Source organism: Labrus mixtus, chromosome 20 (genome assembly GCF_963584025.1).
Source record: "Labrus mixtus chromosome 20, fLabMix1.1, whole genome shotgun sequence".
In the NCBI taxonomy this organism is placed as follows: Eukaryota; Metazoa; Chordata; class Actinopteri; order Labriformes; family Labridae; genus Labrus; species Labrus mixtus.
Genome location: NC_083631.1, coordinates 8,745,732 through 8,772,959, shown reverse-complemented (window position 1 = coordinate 8,772,959; position 27,228 = coordinate 8,745,732). Strand labels below are relative to the sequence as shown.

At 38.2% G+C, this 27,228-nt stretch overlaps 1 protein-coding gene and 1 gene segment (V, D, J or C); both read left to right on the top strand.

Moving 5' to 3' along the window:
* The window catches only part of LOC132995291 (Ig heavy chain Mem5-like), a 28,256-nt gene extending 10,730 nt beyond the window's left edge, over positions 1–17,526 (top strand). Inside the window, exons 3-5 of the mRNA XM_061065258.1 lie at positions 12,924–12,991; positions 15,491–15,787; positions 16,971–17,526. Coding sequence (XP_060921241.1) covers positions 12,924–12,991; positions 15,491–15,787; positions 16,971–17,341 — 736 coding nt within the window. The 3' untranslated portion in view covers positions 17,342–17,526. The remainder of the gene's footprint in view (positions 1–12,923; positions 12,992–15,490; positions 15,788–16,970) is intronic.
* Positions 17,527–17,619: 93 nt separating this feature from the next.
* LOC132995280 (Ig heavy chain C region, membrane-bound form-like) lies at positions 17,620–26,300 on the top strand. The segment is given in 10 exon segments: positions 17,620–17,759; positions 19,591–19,712; positions 20,390–21,576; positions 21,696–21,989; positions 22,117–22,428; positions 22,534–22,818; positions 22,933–23,259; positions 23,463–23,780; positions 24,928–25,076; positions 26,042–26,300. Coding segments are annotated over 7 exon segments (1,671 nt in total).
* The last annotated feature ends 928 nt before the right edge of the window (positions 26,301–27,228 follow it).

Below are 27,228 nucleotides of genomic sequence, written 5' to 3'. Positions count from 1 at the left end.
CAACCAAAGAACAGTTTCTACACAAAACAAACAATGTCAAACAGCAATCAAAAGTTCACACTCTGGCTTGTTCAGTGAGGCCTTTTGTTCAGGGCATCTTTAACAGCAGGGATCAAGCTTTTCCAAAGGCAAGCCGTTCTGCACCTCAGTGCTCTGTACCTCCGACCCGAGGGAAGTGGGTTGAGGTTGGTGTTTAGTGGATATGTGATGTCCTGTTGTACTGAAGTTTCAATGCGTGTTATGGCCCCTGTTGTTGAGTTCTGTTAGGCTGGGTTTGGGGAGATTATTCTGGCAGCTGTTGCTGTGATGCTTCACATGCATGCTGCCTTATAAAGTTGACCAAAGTAAGCGAAGACTGCCATCTAGTGGCAAACGCATAAAATGATCTGTTGTCTTGATGCAGTTAACCTAAAAAGGTAAAAGGTATTCAAACCACCACTATGTGAGTTCTTATAACATTTTTAGATTTGACACATTCATGGGACTTTATAGTAAGTATAAAATCATTAAAAAGACAGCTTATTGTACAAAAAGCAGTTAAGGCAGAAGGCACTGAGCAAGAAAATATTCCAAACTGAACTGCAGCAACTCGACTCGTCTGTGTTGTAAAATATTCAGCTTTTGATAAAAGTTAGGTTCCACCTTTTTCTTGATGAATCTCCTTAAAAAACAGGCTTTAAGAAAATGAACACATTGAAGTTTGAAATATTAGATTAAACAAGCAGAGAATTGCTCACTCCTCTATTTTTTTATTTTTTTAATATGTTAAGCGATCTATTTCTACTATCTATAACATTTTAACATTTTCATTAGAAAACTGAGAGGTCTCTTAGGTATGGAAATACTTTGTCATGTACTGTAGTCACTGTAGTTATTGGTGTAAGTTGGGGCTAAGAAACAGTGTTACACACTATAACATTACTAAATATAGAAGTTTAATCCATATGAATCCAATTAATTGTACAGTCAGCAAAGCTCCAGATAAATCAAAAATTAGATCAGATTGGCAAACAGAAGCTTTAGTAAAATGTTACTGCTAATTATGACAGTGCAAACATGCTTTAGGGAGCGTTTCAGAAAGACAATATGTTGACAGAAGGATAGTGTAATATGCAGAACCTGTGGCAATAGTAGGCTTACCGGCTCAACATCACTAAAATACTAATCTTTAAACAGCCATACTCTGTGCATGTGATAAAATGTGTGTGGACAAGCTTATACACTGAATTTAATTTCTGTTAAATTGTTTATTGTCCCTCGTCTACTGCAAACTGCCTGTAGTTGCAGATTTTTTTATTCTGTGTAATTGTTCAATATAACTTTTTCTCAATTGGATGGAGTCCAAGGAAAATTTGCCCAAGTATATCTTGTGTTATCTTATTACATAACATAAGTGTTTATGTAGAAGATTTTGCTCTGACTTGACCTTCCATTGACCAATCAAAGTCAGCATATGTCAGTTATTAAATCTAATTCAGTTTAATACATTGCCCTGCGATATAATCCTTGGTTTTCTACAGACCCTGTGCCACTGCGTAAATTGCTGTGAAAATAAAGCATTCATGTTGTATGTCTTTACTTTTTATCATATTCTGTTCCCCCATGTAGGTGTGTTTCATGTATCAATTTTCAATCACCTAACATGTTTAATTTTAGTTTTATGAAAATACTTTAGTGTGTGCACAGTCACATTCTGAGGTTAAAAAAAGATTTGATCAATTATTTTGCTGTTCTTTTTAAACTACTTGACTCTTCATTAATAATTGACTTAGTTCAATTATCTTTCCTAATAATTCCAGTTTTCTGGTGTATTTTAAGGAGGTGTTCGCATATCCATCTATCCATCTATTTTTCAGTTTTCAGGGATAAAATCCATGTGTCTTTGCTGGCAAAATAGTGCGCAGATATTCACTATGATAAGAACTGATCACGTTTCATTCTCTGGCAGTTTTAACGTCCAGAATTAAATAGTTATCCCTAACATTGAGAAATGTAATTTAATGAAAACCACAATGGTAATACAAATCCTTATAATAGTTTTGCATTATCTGAATGATTAGAACCAGAGCGGTTGCTTTGTGTACTGCAGTAAAGGATGAGGCAGCCACCCTGTGTCTTGAAGGTTTTTGTGTTGTGGTGTTTCACTGTGTACACGGGGGGCCACAGTGTTTCACACCAATACAAAAACCTCTCAACAGACACAAACAGTCTTTTTCTTGTAAAAAGAATGATGTATTTAAAGACCATATACAACCCTGAGAGGTTTTGGCTTCAGCAAAATACAGTCATCCTACAGAAGGAAAAAAAGAAGAAATATATCCTTACAAGTCTAAATGAACAGCTAAATGATGCTTAAGGTAAGTGATAACATATGATGAAATTTAAAAACTAGAACAGAAGAAAATGTGCATGGTGTATATGGAGAAAGTGAGTCTGCAGGGTGGAGTTTTTGAACTGAGTCATATCACAGTGCATTATAACAACCACAGTGATACACCCTGTGACAAAAACCTAACAACTCAACGTACCAGACCTTAATTTGGATTTATCCTGTGTGCACAACTTTTTTAAACCTATATTCATATTTAATCTTCTTTGTGATTGTTAACGCTTTATTTGAGTGATCTTTACATTTTCATTTTTAATGTCTATTTTTCCGTTTGTCATGATGCTCTGGATGTCGTGTGTGAAGCACTTTGAACGGCCTTATTGCTGAAATGTGCGTGTATCAAATATAAAAATCAGGCTAATCAGGCTTAAAAGGGAAACATAGAATAATTTGGTTCAAAGAGTATACTAAAATTTCAAGATTGCTCCTGATGCTTAAATTGTATGAATTGGAAAAAAGAAGAACTAACAATGCAAAATATCAGACACAGGTTTTTGTACGAGTGTGTGGCACTGTGTATGGGGGGAGCCACAGTGACTTATAGTAATACAAAAACCTGTTCATGCACGGAGTTGAAGCACAGAAGTGATACTCAGGAGAGGAGGGGAAAAACAAATTGTGTGTGTAAATCCAAAAACAGAGCATCTTAGACGAGCCTTCTTTCCCACTGTCAATTGGTATCAACAAAGATCATTTTCACAAACTGACTAGCAATTTGACAACTCCTTTGTGTAGTGTTGTAGTACTTGAAATTGGTCTTGGTCTCAAGACCACTTTTTTGAAGATCTCTATCTCGTCTCGGAATCGAAATATTTTTAATTCGGCCATGTCTCGGTCTCAGACTCGGCAGTCTCCAGATTTTAAATTCAAGAAAGGTCAAGACCACCATTGATTGGCTTCTTTCTCAGTCATTACTGTTATTAGAAGGAAAGCATCAGTGTGCACAGAGCTGAAATGACTGACATCACAGCACAAAAAAACAAACCACACACACACACATCTAACATATCAACATCCAAAGTGCAATCAAAGAGTCCTGAGTGAGTGAAGCTTGTAAGCCATAACAAAAGATGCATGACAGATTAGCAATAAATAATGCTAAAAAAGAATCTAGGGTTGGAAAATAATAAACATTCAAGTTAACATGTGGGATATCTTAAAAACATGATAAATAGGTGAATGAATAGGGTTAAGAAAGGTTAAAAAGAGTGAGGTTTAAAAAAAAAAAAAAGATCAGCCTTTCATGAGTCTAATGGATGTGGGCACAAAGCTTGACATGGCTCTTTCAGTACTGAAGGTGAGAGATCAGTCAGAGGGAAGAAGGTTGTAGAGATTGTAAAGTGTGCAGTCTGAGGCTATGTGTTGTCCCTTTAGTTTTGTCCTGCCGGTTAGTGGTTCCTGCTTCTGTTCGATTATTTTACAGCTCATTGTCATGATTCTGTTTAATGGAATTTGATGAATTTTAGACAGGGACCCAAAGCAGGTTGTGATATTAAAAGTTAAAACTGATTCAATAAAACATTTGCAGAATGCGCTTATCTTGTTTAAATGTGAAAAGTTCTACTGTTAAATTGCTAGAATTGGTTGACGGGATATCCAGTGTGCAGAGTGCAGTTTTTGTATGGAGCTATTTCACAGTGTACTATATAGCAGCGGCCACAGTGATACACCCAATGACAAAAACCTCCATCAGCAGAGAGACTCATAAAATGCTGTCACACAAACAAGTACGTAGGTGACACTTCATTCTGAAGCCTACACGAATCTAACAAATCTACTCTCAGGAAAAATTGACAATAATGTGTTCTTAGACAAATGCACGTGTGAAAGTGTAAATTTCTATCATAATGTTGTGGTTTAACATAAAAAGGAACCGTCGTAAAGTAGATACTCCCGTACGAACATTACAAACCATGCACCCTATGAGGCTAAGGTTTTTGTACGAGTATGAAGCAACGTGTATGGAGTGGGAGCCACAGTGATATGTAGTCGTACAAAAACCTATTCTCAACTAAACAGAAGCACACAGACACCTTGTCTGCAGAAAAGGAGAAGGTATTCATAAATCAAGGCCAGGCACATTTCCTTGGGCAATTCTTCCGCAAGAATAAGATAACCCTATGACAAAATTTATAAAAAAAATGAAAAGAGAAAGGGGGAATTTACAAACCAACTGCCAAACATGCAAAGTATGCCAGAGCAATAATGTTATTCACAAAAGGATGAGCGTCTTTTGTCCGTGGTTTTAGCCCTCTACACATTTAAGTTTAATACATTTGGGTTTTTTTGCTCTTTTTCCACTTTTACAATTATTTATCAAAAACAGTTCACTGGGATATTTCAACCTGCTGATCCCTTTTTAAATCATAATGTAAAAAAAGTTAAAACTTAAAGTTAAAGCTTTTCTGTGCTGTGACAGCCAGTGTACAGAGTGTAGTTTTTTGTATGGTGTTATATCACAGTGTGATATGACGGCCACAGTGATAAATCCAATGACAAAAACGTCTTTCCAAGGAGATGAAAATGAAACCAGATGGTCAGACAGCTTCCTGCTACATAAAGAAACTGTTGTACACTGAACGGAGGAAGACATTCACAAAAGCAGCCGAGGCCACTGTCCAAGTTTGTAAGCCACTGAATAAATGATGATAATTAACGAGATAAAGTATTTTGTTGTCATATGCACAAAGCACAGAATAACTGTGCCAAATGTGCAAGTGTGATTAACAGAGGAGATTCATCTTCCTCAGCAGCTACGGTCAGCACACATAGATCCAGCTCTGGAAAGCGTTTGTTTAGTGTGTCTTTTAGTTCAACATTTTAGCATGCAAAAACTTGCTAGTTAATGCATAACAAAACGTGCAGCTCTTGCATATTTGGATATTTGTTTCAGGTAAGAAGTCATGTGTTGCCTGAGTTATGAGTTATTACGCTGCTCAAATTCTAATGTTGGTCTGGTTTTTGTTTTTGTTCTTTTACTGTTGGGGTTTTGTTTTTGCTGGTCAGGTGTCTCTTCCATATGTTGCATTTTTGTTGTGATGTTTTGTTGTGATTGAGTTCTTATGTGTTGTAATGTTTGCACTTTTTTTGCCCATCACCAATGGACTTTCTCGGTGCACCCTTAGTACCTGGACCAAATTTCAATACAATCGGTTTGAATTTGACGGAGTGCCAAAAACATCACCTTCCTGGTTCCACAACAAGCAAAGCTAGAAGTAAGGTAAATGTGTGAAGTGAAGTTGTGATTAATTTTTTTTTTTTTTTAAGAAATCTGAAACTATAAGGTTCAAAAGGTAGAATAAAAATAAACTGGCGCCAAAGTGTTATTCAATTAAATCTGGGTTAGACTGCAAGAAGTGGGACGGAGATAAGGTACATAACACTTAGCACAAACTGTATTGGACAAATGTTTTTGTATGAGTGTGTGACACTGTGTACCAGGGGGGCACAGTGATAACTTGTAATACAAAAACCTGTCTATACTGAATGGTCTCCAAGGAAAAGAAAAAGGAGAAGATATTTACAAATCCAGGCCCATATTTTTCAGACCCTGAAGAACAGAAATATTTAATCAAATAGTGGAAAATTGCAGTATTGTGGAATTATTATGTTATTTTTCAAACTTTATTCTAAAAGTTAGTGTTGAAGTACTCCGAATCGATATTGGTCTCAAGAACGGTGTCGAGACCACTTTTTGAAGGTCACAGTCTCGTCTCGGATTCAAAAGCATTTTTAATATGTCTTATCTCGGTATCGGGCTGCGCGGACTCTGGATTTTAAATCAAGACTGGTCTCAAGACAACTTTTGGAAGGTCTCGGTCTTGTCTCGGCATCAAAACCATTTTGACTCAGTCTTGTCTTTGACTTTGTCTTGTCTAGGTCTTGGACTACGGGGATTTTAAATCAAGACCACCACTGATAGGCTATTTTTTCCACATCATTACTGGGATAAGAAGGAAAACACCTCTTTCTAAAAGAACTAAAATGTGTCAAGTCATTCATGATTTGATTTTCATACCCCGGTTACAGCCGCAACCTTCCCAGTGTTACTGTCTAAGTGAGTGACACGCCCCCTGCACACAAGATGATGATTTTTCTGAGATATTTATGGTCTGGTCTCGGTCTCGCCCTGCCTTGGTCTTGGTCTTGATTCGGTCTCGATCCCAAAATGTCTTAGTCTTGGTCTCGGAGTGCTTCGGTCCCGGTTATGTCTTGGTTTCACTTAGTGGGGTCTTGAATACAACACTACTAAAAACCCTAAGTAAAGCTATATCTTTCTCAAACTTTTATCAGCAGATTAAATCAACTTTAAATACCAAAACAATCGAATAGACAGTCAAGTCAGCAGATCATTCTCATTATCGTACATACATACTTAATGTTGGTTTTAATTTTAAGCAAATGTTCAAACATTAAGGATCCAATAACTGTTATATCACATACTATTTGTTATCAAACACTTAGAATGCACTCATACATTTTGAAATTCAAATTATAAACGAGACACACAATCAAACCGATTTTGGAAATGTCAACAAGCTTTGGATGGTTATTATGTAAAACACAGGAAACCTCCACCACAGCAGGTGCTTCCTCATCCAGCTACTGAACGGAAACTTTGGACTGAAAGCCAAAAGCTCAGACATGAGCACTGATGATGCCTGACATTTTTAATATGAGAAACATAAGCCAGAGAATTGGTATGTGTTTATTTTTGAAGTGACAATATTGTTTTTGTTTGTAAACTTAATTTTCATGGTCACCATTGCTTTCATAATAATAATAATAATAATACTTAATTTGTGTATTTACTTTTCAATACAGGTAACCAATTGAGACAATAAAAGCATACAGAATATTAAAGCAACATAGAACATATAAAAGATTCAAAATGAAATCACAGGGTTAAAGTGATTTTGTAAAAGTATGTCTTTAGTAGAGAAATAAAACGAGGAACTGGTTCTGTAACTTTGATCTCTTCTGGCAGGCTGTTCCAAAGTCTGGGGGCTCTGACAGCAAAAGCAAAAGTCATGACTAATTTCATCAAAGATTGGAAACTGTTGACATCTAAAAGACCAAGTCTGCTAAAAGTTGAAAAAGTCACTTAAGTCCTGTAGACTGAGAGAGGATCAGCAAATCTGCATTACCACTGATAACGCCACAAACAACATCAGAGCGCTTGAACTGAGTGTCAGAACAGGGTTACATGTTCTGTCCAACATCTTGACAAGCCATCCCCTAAACCATGTGAAAAGAAGTGCTTTTGATGTGAACACAGGAGCTTCACAAGTTGCTAACTTGATTGTAAATAATGCAACTGAGGGAAAATAAAGTCGTGGTTGGAAGTTATGGCTAAACGTAGATGTAGTCAAGACCACACTAACCAAGACCAAGAGAGCCAAAGACCAGAGTGCTCAGAGACCGAGACAGGACCAAGTAATTAAGGGATCGAGACCGAGTCAAGAACAAGACCAAGACAGGGCAAAACAAGACCAAGATCATAAATATCACTGAAAAATCGTCATGTTGTGTGCAGGGGGCGTGTCACTCACTTAGACCGTAACAACAGGAAGGTTGCCGCCTAAGTGAGTGACTTTTTGCAAGAGGCGTTTTTCTTCTAATCACAGTAATGACGTGGAAAAATAGACTATCAGTGGTGGTCTTGGCAAGTCTTGATTTACAATCCGAAGTCCGCCCAGCCTGAGACCAAGACATGACCAGGGTTGGGAAGTAACGGATGTAACGGCGTTATGTATTTAAAATACAAAATAAGAGTAACTGTATTCTGTTATAGTTACAGTTTAAATTGGTGTATTCTGAATACAGTTACTTTCTCAAAAAAAGGATTACTTGTAGGGATTACTTTACGGAACTACATGCTGGTTGCACTGTGCGGATGCAGAAGCAGGTGGCATTATGTGCGCAGGTACGCTGCAAGTCAATGCGTGATAGCACTTTCCACACAACCGAATGACAATGGCAGAGGATGAGAAAAACGACCAGGAGGACAAAAATGCATTTTTGGCATGGAAATTCAGAGAACATTTTACCTACAAACCTGGTCAAGAAGGCCGCAACATCACAGTGCAGTGCAAGCTTTGCTCACCGTCAACGAAGCTGCTTTCAGCATCGTGGGACTCCACGTCTAATTTGAAGAAGCATCTTGAGGTAAGTTGGCTAATTAGCATTAACAGAGAAATGACCCCGGCAGCTATTAATCCAGCTCCGCCGGCTGAGAGTGCTCACATGCGGGGAAAGAAAGGAGGGTTAATGTCTGCCGACTCGCATGTTGCTTGTCCTACACTCACAAACAAGGCCTATTTTAAATTGTGTATTTTTACAAGGGCTTTCTGCAAGAGGTTAGAGGCTCAGTGGCTGTAGTTTGGACATGCAGAGCAGAGAAAGCTGTTCTACTTTAATATACTGTACCATGCCAGCAGCCTACCATTTAGTCCATAAATGTATTGGCACCACTAGGTTGGTTCTTACCATAATATGGTATGGCTGATGAACATATTACGTTCATCAACACTGGGCTAATTATGTAACATTATTGTATTTCTGAGCCATTAAAATGTACCTAATCAACTGATTATGATTCTTTTTTTTTTCACTGTGTTTGCATTTATTTATTTTTATTTATTTTCAGAGAAAGCACCCCATAGCCATACAGAGGACAGCAGCTAAAAGGACTGAGAAAATGATGACTGCTGATGACGGTGACAAATGCAGCGCCATTACCAGTACAACTTTTGGACCTCATCAGAAACAAGCAAAGTTCATCGCAGCAGCTGCCACCGATACCCAGAGCAAAGTTAATGTGCTGATTTTTGACTTTGTAATTGGCAGTGCATAACCCTACTCATTAGTAGAGGATGCAGACTTCCGTAAGCTGATAGAAGGAATCAGTGGTGGGAAAACGCCCATGTGCAGGAAGACTCTGATGCAGCGCATCAACAAAGCGTTCCAGAGCATGAAAGGGTCAATAACCAGAAAACTCCATGGGATTCATACAGTATGCACGACAGCAGATATATGGACTGCCCACCATAGGAGTTATTTAGGGATCACTTGTCACTGGATTGAGCCAGAGACATTGGAGAGGAAATCGGCAGCGCTGGCATGTGAAAGAATAAGAGGATGCCACACATACGATGTCACTGCAACAAAAATTAGCAAGATACATGGTGCGTTTCAAATCCAGGGCAAAGTCACAGCAACAGTGACTGACAATGGAAGCAATTTTGTCAAAGCTTTCAGAGAACATGGAGCATCGGATGTAGAAGAGGACACAGATGATGTGCAATTTGCAGATGTTGCTGCAATTCTTGACGAGGTCCAGGAGGAGCAAGATGAGAACTTTTATTTACCCCCACACCAGCAATGCGCAGCTCACACTCTTAACCTGATCGCCACAAATGATCTGGATAAGGCTGCATCACAAGGTCCCACACGGAAACTGTACAGAAGTGCCACGTCAAAATGTTCTGCCATTTGGAACAAAGCTCACCGCTCACCAGGTGCAGCTGAAGTGATTGAAGACATTGCCAACATGAGGTGTGTTGTCCCCTCCGTGACCAGATGTAGCTCAGAGTATCAAGCTATTGAAAAGGTAATGAGTCTCACCGAAGCCCAGCTCATTGAAGTCTGTGACCGTCTCAATGTGGCCAAACTACACCCTCAAGAGGTTGTGTTTTTGAAGGAGTACACTGCAGTTCTGAAACCACTCACCCAGTCAATCGACCTTCTCCAGGGCGAAAAGAACTGTTTCCTTGGCTTTTTGATACCCACAATTCTCAGCCTGAAGGGAAAATTAATGGAGAAAGTTACACAGGTACAGTTCTCTGCGCATAAAATCATGGCAGTCATCAAAGCCATAGATTCACTCTACGATTCTTTTGGCTTCTTGTCATTTAAGTGCAAAAAGAGTAATGTACAAAAAAAGCCATTTCCTCCACCACATTACCTAGTGCATATATTGTCCTCACAACTGCCGTCACAGTATACACCTACAGGCATGTAAACTAGATATGAAGTTGCACTTAAATATTGCCTGTACACATAAGAGTGTTAAGCTTTCTGAGATATACACTGGCCTTTAAAGTCACTTTTTTTTTTTTGTTTTTTTAAGATTTATTTTTGGGCCTTTAATTGAGAGATAGGACAGTGGATAGAGTTGGAAACCAGGGAGAGAGAGAGTGGGGAATGACATGCAGGAAAGGAGCCACAGGCTGGACTTCAACCTGGGCCACCTGTTTGAGACCACAGCCTCCATACATGGGGCGCGCGTCCTAACCACTGCACCACCAGCGCCCCAAGTCACCTTTTTACCATGCATAATGTGTTTGCTGTGAGTTCACGAAGTGCATGATTGCACCCTGTATTGTTCTCAATGGAATTTACAATTTTTATTTTATGCACATTTAAAGCATGTTTTTGCTTTGTTTTCACCTGCTTGTTAAAGCAGCCATGTTACGCTTTAATTTCCCTAATTTCTGAGCTGTGGAAATTAATAAAGGTAAAGGAAATTGAATGGATGCCATTTTACTTTAAGTTGCAGGACAAAATTTACCACATTTGTGTTTTGTGTACTTGCATAACTTTTTCTAGTAAAAATTTTCTAGATTCCAAAAAGAGACCTTCAAAAAGTCTCGAGACCAAGACCGATTTTGAGTCCTACAACACTAGGAAAAACGCTGATACTACCGAGAAGTTAGGCCATCATTCCTGAGGGATATATTGCTGTCAGATGAAAGCTGATGGATTGTGAGATTGTAAATTATCCAAACCAAAGTTAAGGACTGAAACACAGAATATCACAAGTAAAGATAGTTTTGCTGATTGAATTAGCTATGACAGATGAATTAGATATGTGCAAAGACTTTACATTTATTATTTTTAGCTGGTATAGAATGTGGACTTGAGGGCAACACAGCCCTACATCATACACATTTTTGCAGGTTTAGATTAATTCAGATAAATCAATTAATATATCTGGTTGTGTTAACTCCATACTGCACTATCCAGACCTGCTGCACTATGCAGATGACACTCAGCTTTATCTACCGGTCAAACCAGACAATCTCGCAGAACTCACCTCTCTTACACAATGCCTTGAAGACATAAAACACTGGATGGCCCATAACTTCCTACAATTAAATGAGTCAAAAACTGAAGCTGTTCTTTTTGGCCCCCCCGACATCATCAAACAGGTCTCCAACAGCTTAGGTCACTTATACAGCCACATTAGGCCCCACGCCAGGAACCTTGGCTTTATCTTCGACTCAGGCTTTACATTGACTTTACATTGGCCTTACATCAGTGACTTACACACAGTAACCCATGCACTCATTTCATCCCGGCTTGACTACTGCAATTCTTTATATACCGGGATAAGCCAGTCGTCCCTGTCCTGTCTGCAGCTGGTCCAAAATGCTGCAGCAAGGCTGCTGACTGGAACCAAGAAGAGGGAGCATATCAGTCCTGTCCTAGCGTCCCTTCATTGACTCCCAATAAGATTCAGAATCGATTTTAAGATTGTGTTGTTTGTTTTTAAAGCCCTGAATGGCCTGGCCCCCCTTTACATTACCGACCTCCTCAGGCCGTACACCTCATCTAGGCGCCTGAGATCATCAGACATGGGCCGCCTGGCTGTTCCCCGCTCACGGCTCAAGCTAAAGGGAGATAGGGCCTTTTCAGTAAAAGCCCCTAAACTGTGGAACAGCCTCCCTCATTCAATCAGGTCTGCACCCTCTGTTGACTCTTTTAAGTCCCGTCTCAAGACATACTTTTATATTTTAGCATTGGAGTCCCCTGGTCCTGAATAGACCATTTCTTTCAGGTTCCTTTGTTGCTTTCTTTATTTTGTTGCTTTCTTTATATATTCTTTCTTTTTATTTGTATATATGTATACATATATATATTTCTCTCTTGTGGACGTTGTGATCTGAAGTTGTTTTTTCGTTTTTAATGTATTGTACAGCACTTTGGTCAGCTGTAGCTGTTTTTAAATGTGCTTTATAAATAAATTTGACTTGACTTGACTTGAGAAAGGAGAATGTGATAAAGAGGAAGTGAACACTAACCGTTGTCAAACACACTTAATATTATATAACCCACACCACAGGAAATAAATATCTCTAGGGACGTGGTTAATAAATAGTACAGTGGGAATAGCTTTTGTCAGTGGAACATGTTAGCTTTTCACTGATTAAACAACACGTTTAGTATTTATTTTATAAGCAGACTGTAATATATCACTGTGATGGCTACTTTGACTACTGGGGAAGAGGGACCCAAGTCACAGTAACTTCTGGTAAGTAATAATCAAAATACATGTTAATGAATGCAGTCGATGATTTACAATGTTTAATTAAATGAATGTTGATTTATTGTGTACTCGAACCAACGTACAGTCTTCAGCATTTACATTAGGGTAAATATAAGGCATACAAACTGGTTTACTGATGAAGTACATAGATTTATTCGATGACACAAGCTCTAGAGGATTTTTGCACTAAAGTGTGATTGAAACCAATCATTGTGACTACTACGCCTACTTTGACTACTGGGGGAAAGGAACGATGGTGACCGTCACAACAGGTAAAAAAGGCTCTTTCTGTCCTCATATTTAAGAATTTATAATATACTGTTTGATTTAACATATCAAGACCTCAGTGGCTTGAGGAAAATCTTTATGGTGCTTGTTTTTGTATGTTGAATGTGTTAACTCATTACACTGTGACAATGGTTTTGACTACTGGGGGAAAGGAACGATGGTGACCGTCACATCAGGTAAAAAAGGCTCTTTCTGTCCTCATATTTAAGAATTTATAATATACTGTTTGATTTAACATATCAAGACCTCAGTGGCTTGAGGAAAATCTTTACGGTGCTTGTTTTTGTATGTTGAATGTGTTAACTCATTACACTGTGATGGTGCTTTTGACTACTGGGGGAAAGGAACGATGGTGACCGTCACATCAGGTAAAAAAAGGCTCTTTCTATCCTCATATTTAAGAAATTATAAACTACTGTTTTATTTAACATATTTAGCCCTCAGCAGCATGAAAAACATCATTATGGTGTGTTTTTGTATGCTGAATGTGTTGACTTATTTCACTGTGACGGTGATGGTTTTGACTATTGGGGAAAAGGAACGATGGTGACCGTCACAACAGGTAAAAAAACGTTTAATCTTCATAATGAAATTGCGGTGATGACAAACAAATTTAGATAACAACTTCAGTGGTTGGTTCACTTTTTGTATGATAAATGCTGTGATATATAACACACACTGTGACACTGTTTTTGATTACTGGGGAAAAGGAACGATGGTGACCGTCACAACAGGTAAGTCAACTGCTTGTTTTGTACATTTTGTTTTTAAATCAGATTTCGTATTTTGGGGTACATTTAGTTGAGACACCTTGAATACTGTATGTTATTTGTGTTTTGTATTGGAAATCATGCCTTTTCTGAGTTGATACTTGTAGAGGTAAATATAAAAATGCAAAAGGTTAGATAATATTAAAAATTACGAACCGTTAAATATCTTGATTCCTGAGAACAGGTTTTTGTATGCCGTGGTTAATATATTGTCCAACTGTGACTACACTTTTGACTACTGGGGTAAAGGCACAATGGTCACTGTAACTTCAGGTATGTATCTTTAACATTTCTGAATTTAATGTCTTATCCAATGTCTGATGCAATGTTATCTTTTTGATGTGGTCACGGGAAAGTAGCCAGCGATGAAACAGCAAACTGTTTTCTGTAGCCGGGTAAAGAGTTTGCAAAAGACTTCAAACTCCTGGCTGCAGAGTTCAGTTTTAGATTACTTCTATTCAAAGATGCATATTTTACTTAGAATTGTTTACTGTTGTTGACATCAAAATATTCAACAAGAGGTTGTGGGATATTACAGTGATAGGTTTTTGTGACAAGTCCTTATTGACTTTCTTCACTGTGATAACTGGGGCTACGGTTTTGACTACTGGGGTAAAGGCACAATGGTCACTGTAACTTCAGGTATGTATCTTTAACATTTCTGGATTTAATGTCTTATTCAATTACTGATGCAATGTTATCTTTTTGATGTGGTCACGGGAAAGTGGCCAGCGATAAAACGGCTAACTAATTATTGTAGCCGGGTAAAGAGTTTAGAGTTCGGTTTACATTTTATGCTATTCAAAGATGCATAATTTACTTAGAATTTTTTACTGTTGACGACACCAAAATATTCAACAAGAGGTTGTGGGATATTACAGTGATAGGTTTTTGTGACAAGTCCTTATTGACTTTCTTTACTGTGATAACTGGGATGCTTTTGACTACTGGGGTAAAGGCACAATGGTAACGGTGACATCAGGTAAGATTTGCACTGCAAAATGTCATTTTTTAAGTTACATTTAAAGTAGTGATACTTCAGATTTAAATGTCACTTTTAAAGTAGGGTACTTTCGTGTAGTTGAACAGTAACTTTGTAAGAAGATGCAATGTCGTTTGTTTTTAGCAAGTTAAATTTGCAAGAACCATTGGTAGTGCACAAAACATAAGCAGACGTAGCCCTTTTTATATTTGAAGTAACTATTCTACTTCTTTTGACTACTGGAGAAAAGGTACAACTTTAACCGTTACATCAGTTAAGAATAATTGAATTCCTAAATTATTTGCTTGATTTAAATAAAAGTATGTCAAGAACAAAAAATTGCCACTAAATAATTTGCCGTATATTCAAAGAATTTACATCTTCATCTATTCAGTCTAAAATATAACTAAGAGCGGTTGTAGTCGAAGTTGTAGACTTCAAAAAAATCAAACATATGAAAACTACAAAAATCATATTACTGGTGAAGGTTAGTTCAAACAATAACATGTAAAAAAGAGAGATAGCAGATGAGATGGAAGAACTGTATGGAGCGTAGTTTCCACATCAGGTAAAGGTGTCAAAATGTATTCTTCAATCCAATGCTTTAAGCCATCTGTTAAAAGTGAGCCGACTTCTCTTCATGTGTGATTTAAGTTTAATAACAAATTTCTTTAATGATTCATTTTCATTTCAGTATTTTTTTTCTGCTCTTTTCTTTTTTTCTTTTTTAGCCACTTCATCCAAACCAACCGTGTTTCCTCTGATGCAATGCGGGTCTCAGACTGGAAACACCGTCACTCTTGGCTGCCTTGCCACCGGCTTCTCGCCCTCCTCGGTGACCTACGCGTGGAGCAAAGCTGGAACTGCCTTTACGGACTTCATCCAGTATCCTCCAGTAGAGAAGAGTGGTGTTTATACAGGAATCAGTCAAATCAAAGTGAACAAGGAGGACTTGGACGCAAAGCAGCCCTTTAAATGCATCGCATCAAACATAGCAGGAAACGGAGAGGGGACTTTCATCGTGACAAGTAAGACTTCTGCTAAGTCATATAAATACCTTATAGCAGCTGATTTTTACATGTAGCAGGTTAAGATGGCAGAGATGATAATATATATTATCATGCATTTTTAAACTCATTTTATATTGTTTAAATTTGCATTGATAGAAATGTACATGCAGTAAAAATGGTCGTACTTGATAGGCTCACTGTGATCTGTAAAATGTGTCAGGACATGTTTAATAAATTAGAAAGAATATTTTAATTAATTCAGATAAATCAATTAATATATCTGGTTGTGTTAAATAAATATAGAATATGTTAATATTACAATGTTACTATGAAAAATGCAATAAAGATATAAAATAAATACAAATAATCTGCCTATAAAATAATCTACATCATGTAGATTAGAAAGATATGTATTTTACTGTACACTTAGAAAGTACTACAATACTTCTGTAATAATTATAATTACAATACTACTACAAAAACTTCTACTGCAAATAATAATAAGAGTAATAATTAAGTAAATGTTTAAGTTATTGGTGTAATTTTTCAACAAAACAGAATTTCTTTAACATGATTCTGTCAGTCTACTACAGAAATATACTCAATTTCAAAAGAATTTGAAACATAAAAGATAATAAAATCAACAAAAAACACTGTTTTAATGTGAGATATTGGGAAATATCCTTTAATATTTTTTACTTTAATAATTAGTGAGACTGGCGTGCAAACGAAAGAGTGAGGTGAAATAAGAAGGTTGACACTTTCTCATGCATATTCCGCTGCTGACTCGGTCTATTTTACTCCTTACTAATATTCTGCATATCCTCTGCACCTGTCTACAATCACAGCATTGCAATGTGCCATGCTTGTTTCTATCCATCTGCATAATTAAAGTTATGCAGATAGACTGACCTGTATGCTGATAATTAAGTTTTGGGTTGATCCATGTTTGCTTGCTGGAGCAGTAAATATATATGCAGAAGTGAGCATTCAAGCTCTGCTGTTTAGTAATGTTATTCTTTCCTCCTGAGTCTTTCCGTTTAAAAGTGTAAATTTGAGGAGAAGCCACAAGTCAAAAAGTCAAATTAAGTTAACTTCGAACTCGACTGCATTTTGAAAATATTGCTTCTGCATATATATCCTTGTACGTTTTATTCCCTGCTTGCGCAAACATATATTTGTGTATATCTTTGTTTTACAGCGCCGATTTATAAGGAGCCAACTCTTAAAGTGTTTTCCTCATATGATGGGGGAGAGGAGGTTTCCTTCTCATGCTTTGCCAAAGATTTTGCACCAAAGCAGTACGAGTTCAAATGGCTGAAAAACGATGGGGTAATCCCCCACGACACATATGTGGACCAAACTCCTGCCAAAGAAAAAAAGACAGAGAATGGAACTCTGTACAGTGCAGCAAGTTTCCTCACAGTACCAGCCAGCGAGTGGACTCAAGACACCAAGTATGTATGCGAGTTTAAGGGGAAAGGTTTGAAAGGTCCAGTGTACAAGAATGCTTCTGTGAGCAACGATATGAACGATGGGAGCAACGGGGGAACTGGTATTACATGTGAGTAAATGATGCACTTTGAGTAAATTGTGTTCAGATTCCTTTTTTGTTTCCATTGGTTTTCAGCCATTTCTATTCAGTAATTCTCCCTTATGTCTCACTCTAAAGGTCCCGGATGTTCTGTGGTAGATGTGGATATAAATATCAAAGGCCCTTCAATGGATGACTTGTTTTCAAAAGGAAAAGGAACAATAGTGTGTGAGGTCACGGTAAATAAGGTCTCTGCAGACAAGATTTATTGGACAGACGAGCAAGGGAAAGACCTAGCTGCTGCCTCAACAACTAGAAGCAAAGGAGGTAAAGGCAAATTCAGCCTTCCCCTTGAAATCTCCTTTGATGATTGGAGCCGTGGGGTAAAGCACTTCTGTAATGTTGTACATTCGGAGTATACTGACCCCATCAAGAAACAGCTTGAAAGGAATATTGGTAAGAACACTATTAGTCATGCACTAAAATTCTGTGTGTTGATGCTGTAATATCTATCAAATATCAGTGATCTTTTTAAGTTGGATTTGTAGGAGAGATTTCCATTAGAAAAGTATGTTCTCAAATTTTTGACAGAAGGTTTAATTGTTCTCTCATGCTTGCAGGAGGACTGACTCAGCGTCCATCAGTGTTTATGCTGCCTCCGTTAGAACATACTAGAAAAGAAATGGTGACCTTGTCTTGCTATGTGAAAGACTTCTACCCCAAGGAGGTTTATGTGTCTTGGCTTGTTGATGACGAGAAAGCAGACTCAAAGTTCGGGTTCCATACCACAGAACCTGTAGAAAACCAAGGATCTTATTCGGCATATAGCCAGCTATCCCTCAGCTTCGAGCAGTGGAACAAGAGTGATGCAGTGTTTAGTTGTGTAGTATACCACGAGTCTCTGACTAACACAACTAATGCTATTGTCAGGTCCATTGGGTCCAAAACCTCTCAAAACATCAACCTGGTCAACCTCAACATGAACATCCCTGAAACGTGCAAGGCCCAGTAGATGTTTTTTTTTTTGTCTCCATCTGTCTTCTGTTGTTTGTTGCTTGTGATTTGACATTGTGTTTGTCTTTAAATGCAAAATAAAAACAAAAAAAAAGGTTGAACTTGTTGATTTATGTTGCATGCTGTCCCGTCTTTACTTACTCAGTATTTCAAGCTACATGTCCGTTGTATGTGTACTGTCACTGTGCTATCCTAACAAAAATCAGGTTAACAAATCAGCAAATTGGATTCATAGCATTGTTTGCAATAACAATAAAGTATCAACTTTATACTTAACTGCATACATATAATTAAAAGGTACTGTATTCAGTAGAATAACACAACCACTTACAGAGTTCAGACCAGTTAAGTTTAACATATTACACTATTTGTTTGTAGATATGCATTCACAGTGTGTGTAGTACTCGTCTTTGTGTGTTCGTCATGTTTAATCTTCTGGGTCTTGCACCCCAAACATGAGATGATTGCTTGAGGTCTAACTCCAGCTCCGGGGTACTGCCGTTAAATGACCAACAAACTGCTTCAAAAGCTAAGTCATACAAGCCACACAAAGAATAGTGGGGTCTTTCAAAAGCAATTCAAGATCAACAAGACACCACTTTAATGAATATGATGTCCTGTTCATGACATTTATGACAAGAAAGACGCCAGTACTGTATTTTACTGATTTATTGTCATCTATGGGACTAAGTAACTGATTAAATCCACTCTTACCGCAAAGGTTATGAAACTTATTTACCTAGTAGGTAGTGTTGTAGTACTGGTCTCAAGACCACTTTTTTTTTTTTCTTGTCTCGTCTCGGAATCTAAAACATTTTTACTCTGTCTCGTCTCGGTCTCAGACTGGGCGGACTCCAGATTTTAAATCAAGACCAGTCAAGACCAAAACTGTCTCTTAAAGAATTCTTAAGAATTCTTAAATTCCTTCATTCTTAATAAGATTTCTAGCCACGGTTATGGACGCAACCTTCATGGAGTTACGGTCTGCGTGAGTGACATGCCTCCTGCACACAAGAAGATGATTTTTCATTTTCTCGGTCTTGCCCTGCCATGGTCTTGGTCTTGACTCGGTCTTGATCCCTAAATGTCTTGGTCTTGTCTCGGCCTCTGAGCACTCTGGTCTCGGGTGTGTCTTGGTCTAGGGTAGTGCGGTCTTGACCAAACACTACTAGTAGGTAAATGAATAGATTTTTAGACATTAGTAGAATTAGGTCATTGTCTCAAAGTTGGTAGAGTACGTATTAACTCAATAATTGTTTTTAACCTCATCCAGACTTCACACAATGGAGCGACGCTTTGGAGGCAGAAAAAGATAACATGGCCGAACCTGCCCTCACCTTCATCCTTCTCTTCCTCATTACTCTGCTTTTCACCATTGCAACCACTGCTTTCAAGGTAATGAACCCTCATGCATGGATTTAATTTAACCAGAAAGAAAAGAACGCTGAATCTCTTGGTGTTGTCTTACAATTTAACTAAACACTCTAAAGCCAACTAAAATAATATTTACCATCGACTACACTATCATTCGCATATCACTTTTTTATTGAAGATTCATTCAAAAAGTGATTGCAGCCAAATCTCAACAATTTATGGTAATTGTTCAGGGGGTAACATTAAAACAGAATCACGTTACAGAGGGTTGCAGGCTCAACTGAAATAGTGAAAATAATACATTAGACTTACAGTGTATAGACTGAGAGATGCTTAACGAAGAACAACAAAAAAATTGTTCTACTCTGTAAACTTGTGGAATTCACAAAGTTCAACATTTTAAACCTGATACAATTCATTTGTAAAGCTTTTATACTGTAAAAACTTAAATTTTGCTCACACTAAACAGATGTTGATCTCACTAAAAATAACCAAGAGCCCCTTTGAAATCCAAAAGTAATACTTTATTGTACTGTTGTACACTGTTTAAGTTAAATTTATGGAGGGCGTTGTTATGACGAGGTCAGGCAAGTCTTCTATGTGGTATTTTATGATGCAGTAAGCCTAACTGAATTGCAGGGATGTAAACATTGTGGTGTATTTTTAATGATCAACGTTTATTTTCTTTGTCTTTTCAGGTTAAATGAGGTGAACTTTCTGTAGAATGTATTTTTCACAGTGTTTTTGCATACATTCAGAGTATCATGTAAGTAACCGTCTTTGTCCTTTATTTTATTACAAAAAACCATGTCATTATGATGTTTTTAAAATATTAACCATTGACATTGAAACTGCAATATTTTTCTCTTTTTCAAACTGTACTATCTATCATTTCCACCACGAACATTTTTGTCACATAATAATCCTATTTGTACAATGTCTTGTTTTGAGCAATCTGCATTTGTGTGATTTGTTTTTTCAAGTAATAAATTGCATTTCTGTTAATGACTTTTCCAGAATCTTTTAATGAACAACCCATGAGAGATTCAATCCATGAATGCGAACATCTTACAGTTGCTTATGTTCTTGAATCTATTATTAAACCTTTAGCAAAGTTTGAAACCTATTTAATCATGCATGTAAAATGATATGAGATATTTAAATGTTAGTTCTGTTTCTTTTACTGGCATAACCACACCTCACACCTGGTCTCTGTGATGCACGGTTGCTCTTGTCTTTGTTTCACTTCTGTAATTTGGTGCTTTTTTGAGAGCTGGGTGTTACTCAATGCTTCCGCCTGCTGCTTACCCTGACCCCTCTGCCCTGTCATACCGCCACATCTGTGCAACAGACTCCCAGCCTTATCTCCAAATAACTTTTAAGATACAATTTAAAGGTACAACTCTGCCATCTAGCCTGAAAAAAAGATATTACACTTAGTATTGAGACAAACCTGATTATCTGGAGGTATGTATCAATGGTTATATGAAATCAGCTCATATTGTTTTTTTATGCTAACATGTAATAGAAGGAAGCAAGTCATAAAATATTATCTTCTGTACTACAGAACCGCTGGTTGTATCTCCAAACATCACATTACAACCTGTCTGGGAAGGTGAATTCAAAGCCTTAGGGGTCAGACTCATCTGCACCTTGAGTGGATTCTTTCCAGATAAACTGAGTGTGGAGTGGAAGCTGGACAACAACCCTCTAGTGATTAATCCAATCGAAAGGAAGCTGCAGACCGTGGAGGGAGTGAAAAAAACATTTAGTTTTAGCAGTGAGATTGAGCCAAACAGCAAGGAGTGGGCAAAAGGCTCAAGCTATACATGCAAGGCGATTCACAACAACATTGAATTTACAAAGACAATTAGTGTCTGTCAAAGTAAGTATGTGTGGCACAAAATATGAAAGCTACTTATATTCCCTGGACACTTTCATTTAAAAGGCCTGCTTTAGCACATTGAGCAGTTTTAATAAGACTGAATGATTGTTTTTCTGCAGTCGTTCCAAGCACCACTCCTGCCATGCATTTACAAACCCCGAGCTTCAAGACGGTAATGGAGGCAAAGTCAGACATTGAGGCAACATGTTCAGTCTGCACTATTTTTGATGCCACTGTGACATGGAGGCTGGATGATGACTCTCCCTCCAAAGAACACATCAACCAGGTCACTAATGCAAGTCATATAATAAGCACTCTGACAGTTTCATCAAGCAGCTGGCAAAGACTGAAGAATCTAAAATGTAAGGCTGAACATCACTGCTTCTCTTCTACTGAAGTTACATTTGTTCCAGGTAAAGAGGCTCAGCAAATTAAAAACTATTTTTGCCATAAATATTACTTACGCCTCTTCATGGGGTATTGTGATGAATTTAGTGCCTTAAATGTAATTCTGCTTTGTTCTCTTTCTGCATAATAAAGGGCCTGCAGTAAGACCTCCATTGATTCAGATCAGAAGATCTCTCCCACATTTGCTGAAGGGAGACAGTGCTGTGCTGGAGTGTGACATCACACAGTCCGACTCCAGGGATCTATCTGTCACCTTACAGACTAATACGAATGCTATTATTGGCAAACAGTTTGTTGATCTTCCTCAAACCCCAGGACCACATTCAATCAGTAGATTCTTCTCTGTGCCTCAAAATCACTGGAAGAAAAACACAAGTTTCTACTGCAGAGTAAGCCAAGGTTTCTCTGGCAGTTCTACATCAAACTCTACTGGCATTATCTTTGGTGAGAGGACCAACTCTTCCAACTATAACTTGGTAATTTAATCCGTTATAATTTTCCATCTAAGATAGCTTGATTGTCTGATGCATTGTTTCATCTCTTATTAAGTGGATCCATCAGTGGAGCTCCTTCTGGTCCCAGGTGAAGAGTCTGGACAACAGAGACTGTCGTGCTCTGGATGGGGCTTTGACCCTCAAATCAAATGGTCTTCTGAGTCCCAGCAAAAATCTCCTTCGACCTATGACATCAGCATGGGTGCAGGTGGACGTGTGGCAGTAACCAGTCAACTTCTTGTCCCTCAAAAAGAGTGGAAAACGGGGAAAAACTTCACCTGTGAAGTCTCTGACAGAATTCTGAAGAAAGATGTTCAACAGGAGATCAGCCTCTGTTCAGGTAAAATGAGCCCCCACAGTCCATGATCAAATAGTTGACTGAAGTGTAAGTGAATTACCTTCAAGTCAATCATTCATATTATTGTTTTTTCATTAATGTCATGGTCTTTTTTAGTTACTCCCGCATCATCTCAATCAGTTGGGGTCTATATTCAGGGACCACCACTCCAGGAGAATCAGAACACGGGACAAGTGACTGTCACCTGCCTTTTGGTTGGCCCTCTTCTAAAAGATATTTCCATCAACTGGAAAGTAGATGGAAACACATATACCCATCGTGCCCATATAGAGCCACCAGTGAGTCTCGGCAACGGTACAGAAACTTTGCGGAGCTTCCTTAACGTGTCAGCAGAGGACTGGAACTCTTATAAAAACGTGTCATGTGAGGGAAAGCATCCATGTTCCAAACAGAGCTACAAGGACCATATAAAGAAATGCAAAGGTAGCTATACATTAAGACATGGATTTACCTCTTTCTCATCGCTTATAGCCATTTGTCAATTTCAAAATGGTTCAGCATAGCTCAAAAAGTCAAGCCTTACATTAAAACACGGGATTAATAAACTATAATTTTAACATAAGTTACACTGGCTGTGCAAAAATAATTAGGTTCAAGTGATAACTGTGTTTTCTGTGTTTTTCTAGACACCAGTCCACCAACAGTGAAGATTATACAACCAAGTGCCTCTCAGGCTTCCACATCACACTTCCTCACACTTACTTGCCTGGTGTCAGAATTTTTCCCATCCAACATAATAGTGTACTGGAAAAAAGATGGCCAGAGACTCCCTTCAACTGGCTACACTAACAGTCCTGCATGGAAGTACACCGGGAGCAGCACTTATTCAATGAGCAGCAGACTAAATATAACCAAAACTGTGCACGAGGAGTCCACATATTCTTGCGTTGTCAGACATGAGTCATCCGAAATGCCCCTTGAAAGCAGTATAAAGGATGTGTTTGGTGAGCTGTTTATTATAGATCAAGCAGGACTGCAGATCAATGATGTTATTCTTTATACTGTAGTGAAACTGTATTGTGCCCAATAATTTGTACTGGAAGCTTCCTTGGTATCTCATGCCTTTTATAACTTATGATGAATTACACAGTGTGCTAGCACTCCAAACATTTGGGTTGAAAATAGACATTTTTGTACTAAGGAACAGAACCTGAGTTTAAAGGTATATTATGTAACTTTCAAACCAGTAGATGTCACACTTTAGCACCAGTCTCTCAGACAAAAATCAAACTTCCTCAGTGCACTACCTTCCCTCCTCCCACACCCTTCCTTTAGTGTTTTGATTCTCTCTTAATAAGACTCTCTCTGTATTGATATGCAAGCCCAAAGATTATTCTTTTTGTTATTATTCTTTAAAGTATTAAAGCTTGTTCTTCAGTTCAGAGAGTATGTTGGATGTCCTTTAGTTGTACTCTTGCAATGACACTTCACCATTATGCCTCTACATACTGCTTCTGGTGGCAGGGCTAACAGTTGGAGAGGGACGGGTACACGTAAAAAAAACATGTATGAGACATGTTTGAGCCTCTGAGTTACACAAACAAGCTGAAGGACGCACAGTCCTGTCCGTTTGAACACAGAGCTCAGGACAACAAACCCAGATCAAGTTTGACTTCACTCGTTTTTCAGAAAGTAATTACTAAACTGATATGTGCTCCAGGGTGCTGGTCGGCTTGGCTGGTGGAGCGGGCGCCACATGTACAGAGGCTTTTATCCTCGACACATCAGTCATAGGTTCTTGTCCCGGCCCCATCCCTTTGGTGCATGTCTACCCCACACTCTCCTCCCCACGTTTTCCATCTATCTTCAGCTGTCCTATCAATAAAGAAAGAAAATGCCAGAAAAAAAACCATTTATAAAATCAATACTTTAATCCACTTCAGTGGAACAATCTATAGTATCTGCTGAATCTACTAAAAAAAAAAAGCAAGCTTGTCCTGGTGAAAATATAAAATACCTTTTCCATGTAACCTTCAGCTGAGGTGAAACTGTAACTGTTGTGTACTTTTATCAGTTGATAATTATTGTCATTTTGGTAACAGTTAGTTGTATAGTTATTTATTAACAAATCTCCTTTCGTTTCTTTCACAGACGTATTGGAGAGCTGTGATTTTTTGGATAATATTATGTATGCTGAAAGGATCCAAGACAAAGATGAGGAAGGCTGGTTTATGGCTTTCACATTTCTCGTTTTTTTCCTCATCTCCATCGTCTATGGTGTCTTTGCAACCCTGTTTAAGGTAAGCAACAGCAGTTTTAGTAGTTTTGGGCTGTGTCCGAAATCACACACTCATTCCCTACTCCCTACTCACTACATAGTGAGTTATAGCTAGTGGATTATATAGTGCACTCACTCAGCAATATTAAAAAACCTTTCGGACACTACTTGTTTGCCACTGACAACGACGTCCTTGTCGCGCAACTAAAACGTGCAGCTTAACTCCAATCAATAATAATGGAAAATAACATCATGAATTTTAGTAATAACTTTTTATAAATGATAAATGGACTTTAGCTTATATAGTGCTTTTACACTGCATGTCACACCCATTCACACACTGATGATAGTAGTCGCTATGTAGTATCATCCATCAGAAGCAACTAATCCCATTCATACACCGCCACCGAAGCAGTAATTTGGGGTTAAGGGTCTTGACCATTAACCCCGAACACATTGGACATGTTGCCCAGCTGTTGCCCAGCTGGGGATCAAACCCTTGACCTTCCGGTTGAGAGGCGACAACTCTACCAACTGAGCCACAGCCGCCGCCCCTGTATTATACTGAGTGTATTTTCACAAAACAGTCATAAATAATGAATAAATATAAAATATAGAATTTTTGATATAATGAAACATTAGTGCACCAAAACTAATTCATTTGTGTATCTGTGCACTACTTTTGCAATGCATTGTGGGATACAATGAGTGGATTATATAAAGGTATGATCATGCTCACTTAGAATTCGGACTTCAAAAATGGCATGTTCACTAGTGAATTTGGGAGTGATTTCGGACACAGCCTTGGTATTTAGATTTCATCTTCTAGCAGAGTATTTCATATCTCTTGAGTTATCTATACATCTCTGAATTTTTTTAATGATTACTCCAGTAATTTTAAGTGTTTTGGGAGTTTAAATTGAAGTCTTTTACTAAAATAAAAAAAGTCCCACATCTAGAACCATTAAACCTTTTTTTCCCTTTTAGACTAAATGATGGCGATCACAGGAACAGATCAACTTTCAAGATCAAAAAGTGAAATTCTGGAGATTTTTGATTGTATCTGGTCTTGTTAATCTTTAAATGGGATAAGAAATGCTCCCATCATTATGTTCCTTTCCACTGTTTTACATCTTGTTACTTTTCTACATGCCAATTCTTTTGAGATTATGCTACCAATGTCATGAAAACAAATCCTGTATCATTTGTGCATTGAGAAAATAAATATTCATAAATTGGAAACAAAGATTGCCAGTAATTGCTTTTTGATTTTATTATAAGAAATGTTTTATATGTAAATAATGTTCCCTGATGATAGGCTAATAATGCTGTAGTATATTTCTCTTACATTATTGGCATCCCAATAATACTCAGATTGTCCACAAGAGTGAGACACAGCTCCACATACAGAAGTAGTGGGTTGTGTCCTGTATGTGCTACGCAAGTTGTGAAGTCATTTCAAGATACTGTCCGCTCTGAGCTGGACTGAATAAATGCTATGACACAGGAGTACATTCACTTGAAAAACAGAGACTGTTTTTGTTACCCTTCCTGTACCTGTACATACAGTTATTTTCAATGTGTGCACACTCTGTCTTTGAGTTACAACTGCATGTCTGTGTCTGCATTTGTGTACCTTGTGGGTCTAAAGGAATTCACATCTGGGAGGGATGACACTAAGCACACCAAGGCTTACTATTGGCTACCTCTAGAGTGATCTGGCACTGTGTGTGCCCTGATTGGCTAGGGAACCCATGGCTCCCATCCCAAATCTATGACGCTGTTGCTGGGATGGAGTCCCTCCATGCTGCTGCCAGTCTAAGTGCCAAGGGACCAGCTACAGGAAAGCAGGACACCATGCCCAGCAGGCTGTCTTAAGAGTGTCTCCCTGTCTAACACCGCCATTCCCCTTCCATCCTCTAATGCCAAGCCCCCTCCCTCTGGGTCCTTGCTTGACCCCTTTGCAGTGTCAACATAAACCAGGGACAAGTAACAACCAAACATCCTCACACATATAGGAGAAATATTCTTCCTACAACTACTCATGAGGCACCATTGAGCAAGGTACTCAACCACAAACTGCCCAGTGGCCGTCAGCAGAGGGCTGTGGTTGTAGCGAGCAGCCCCCAGCCTCACATGCTAAATGTGAAATAGTGGAGTTCTGAACACAACAT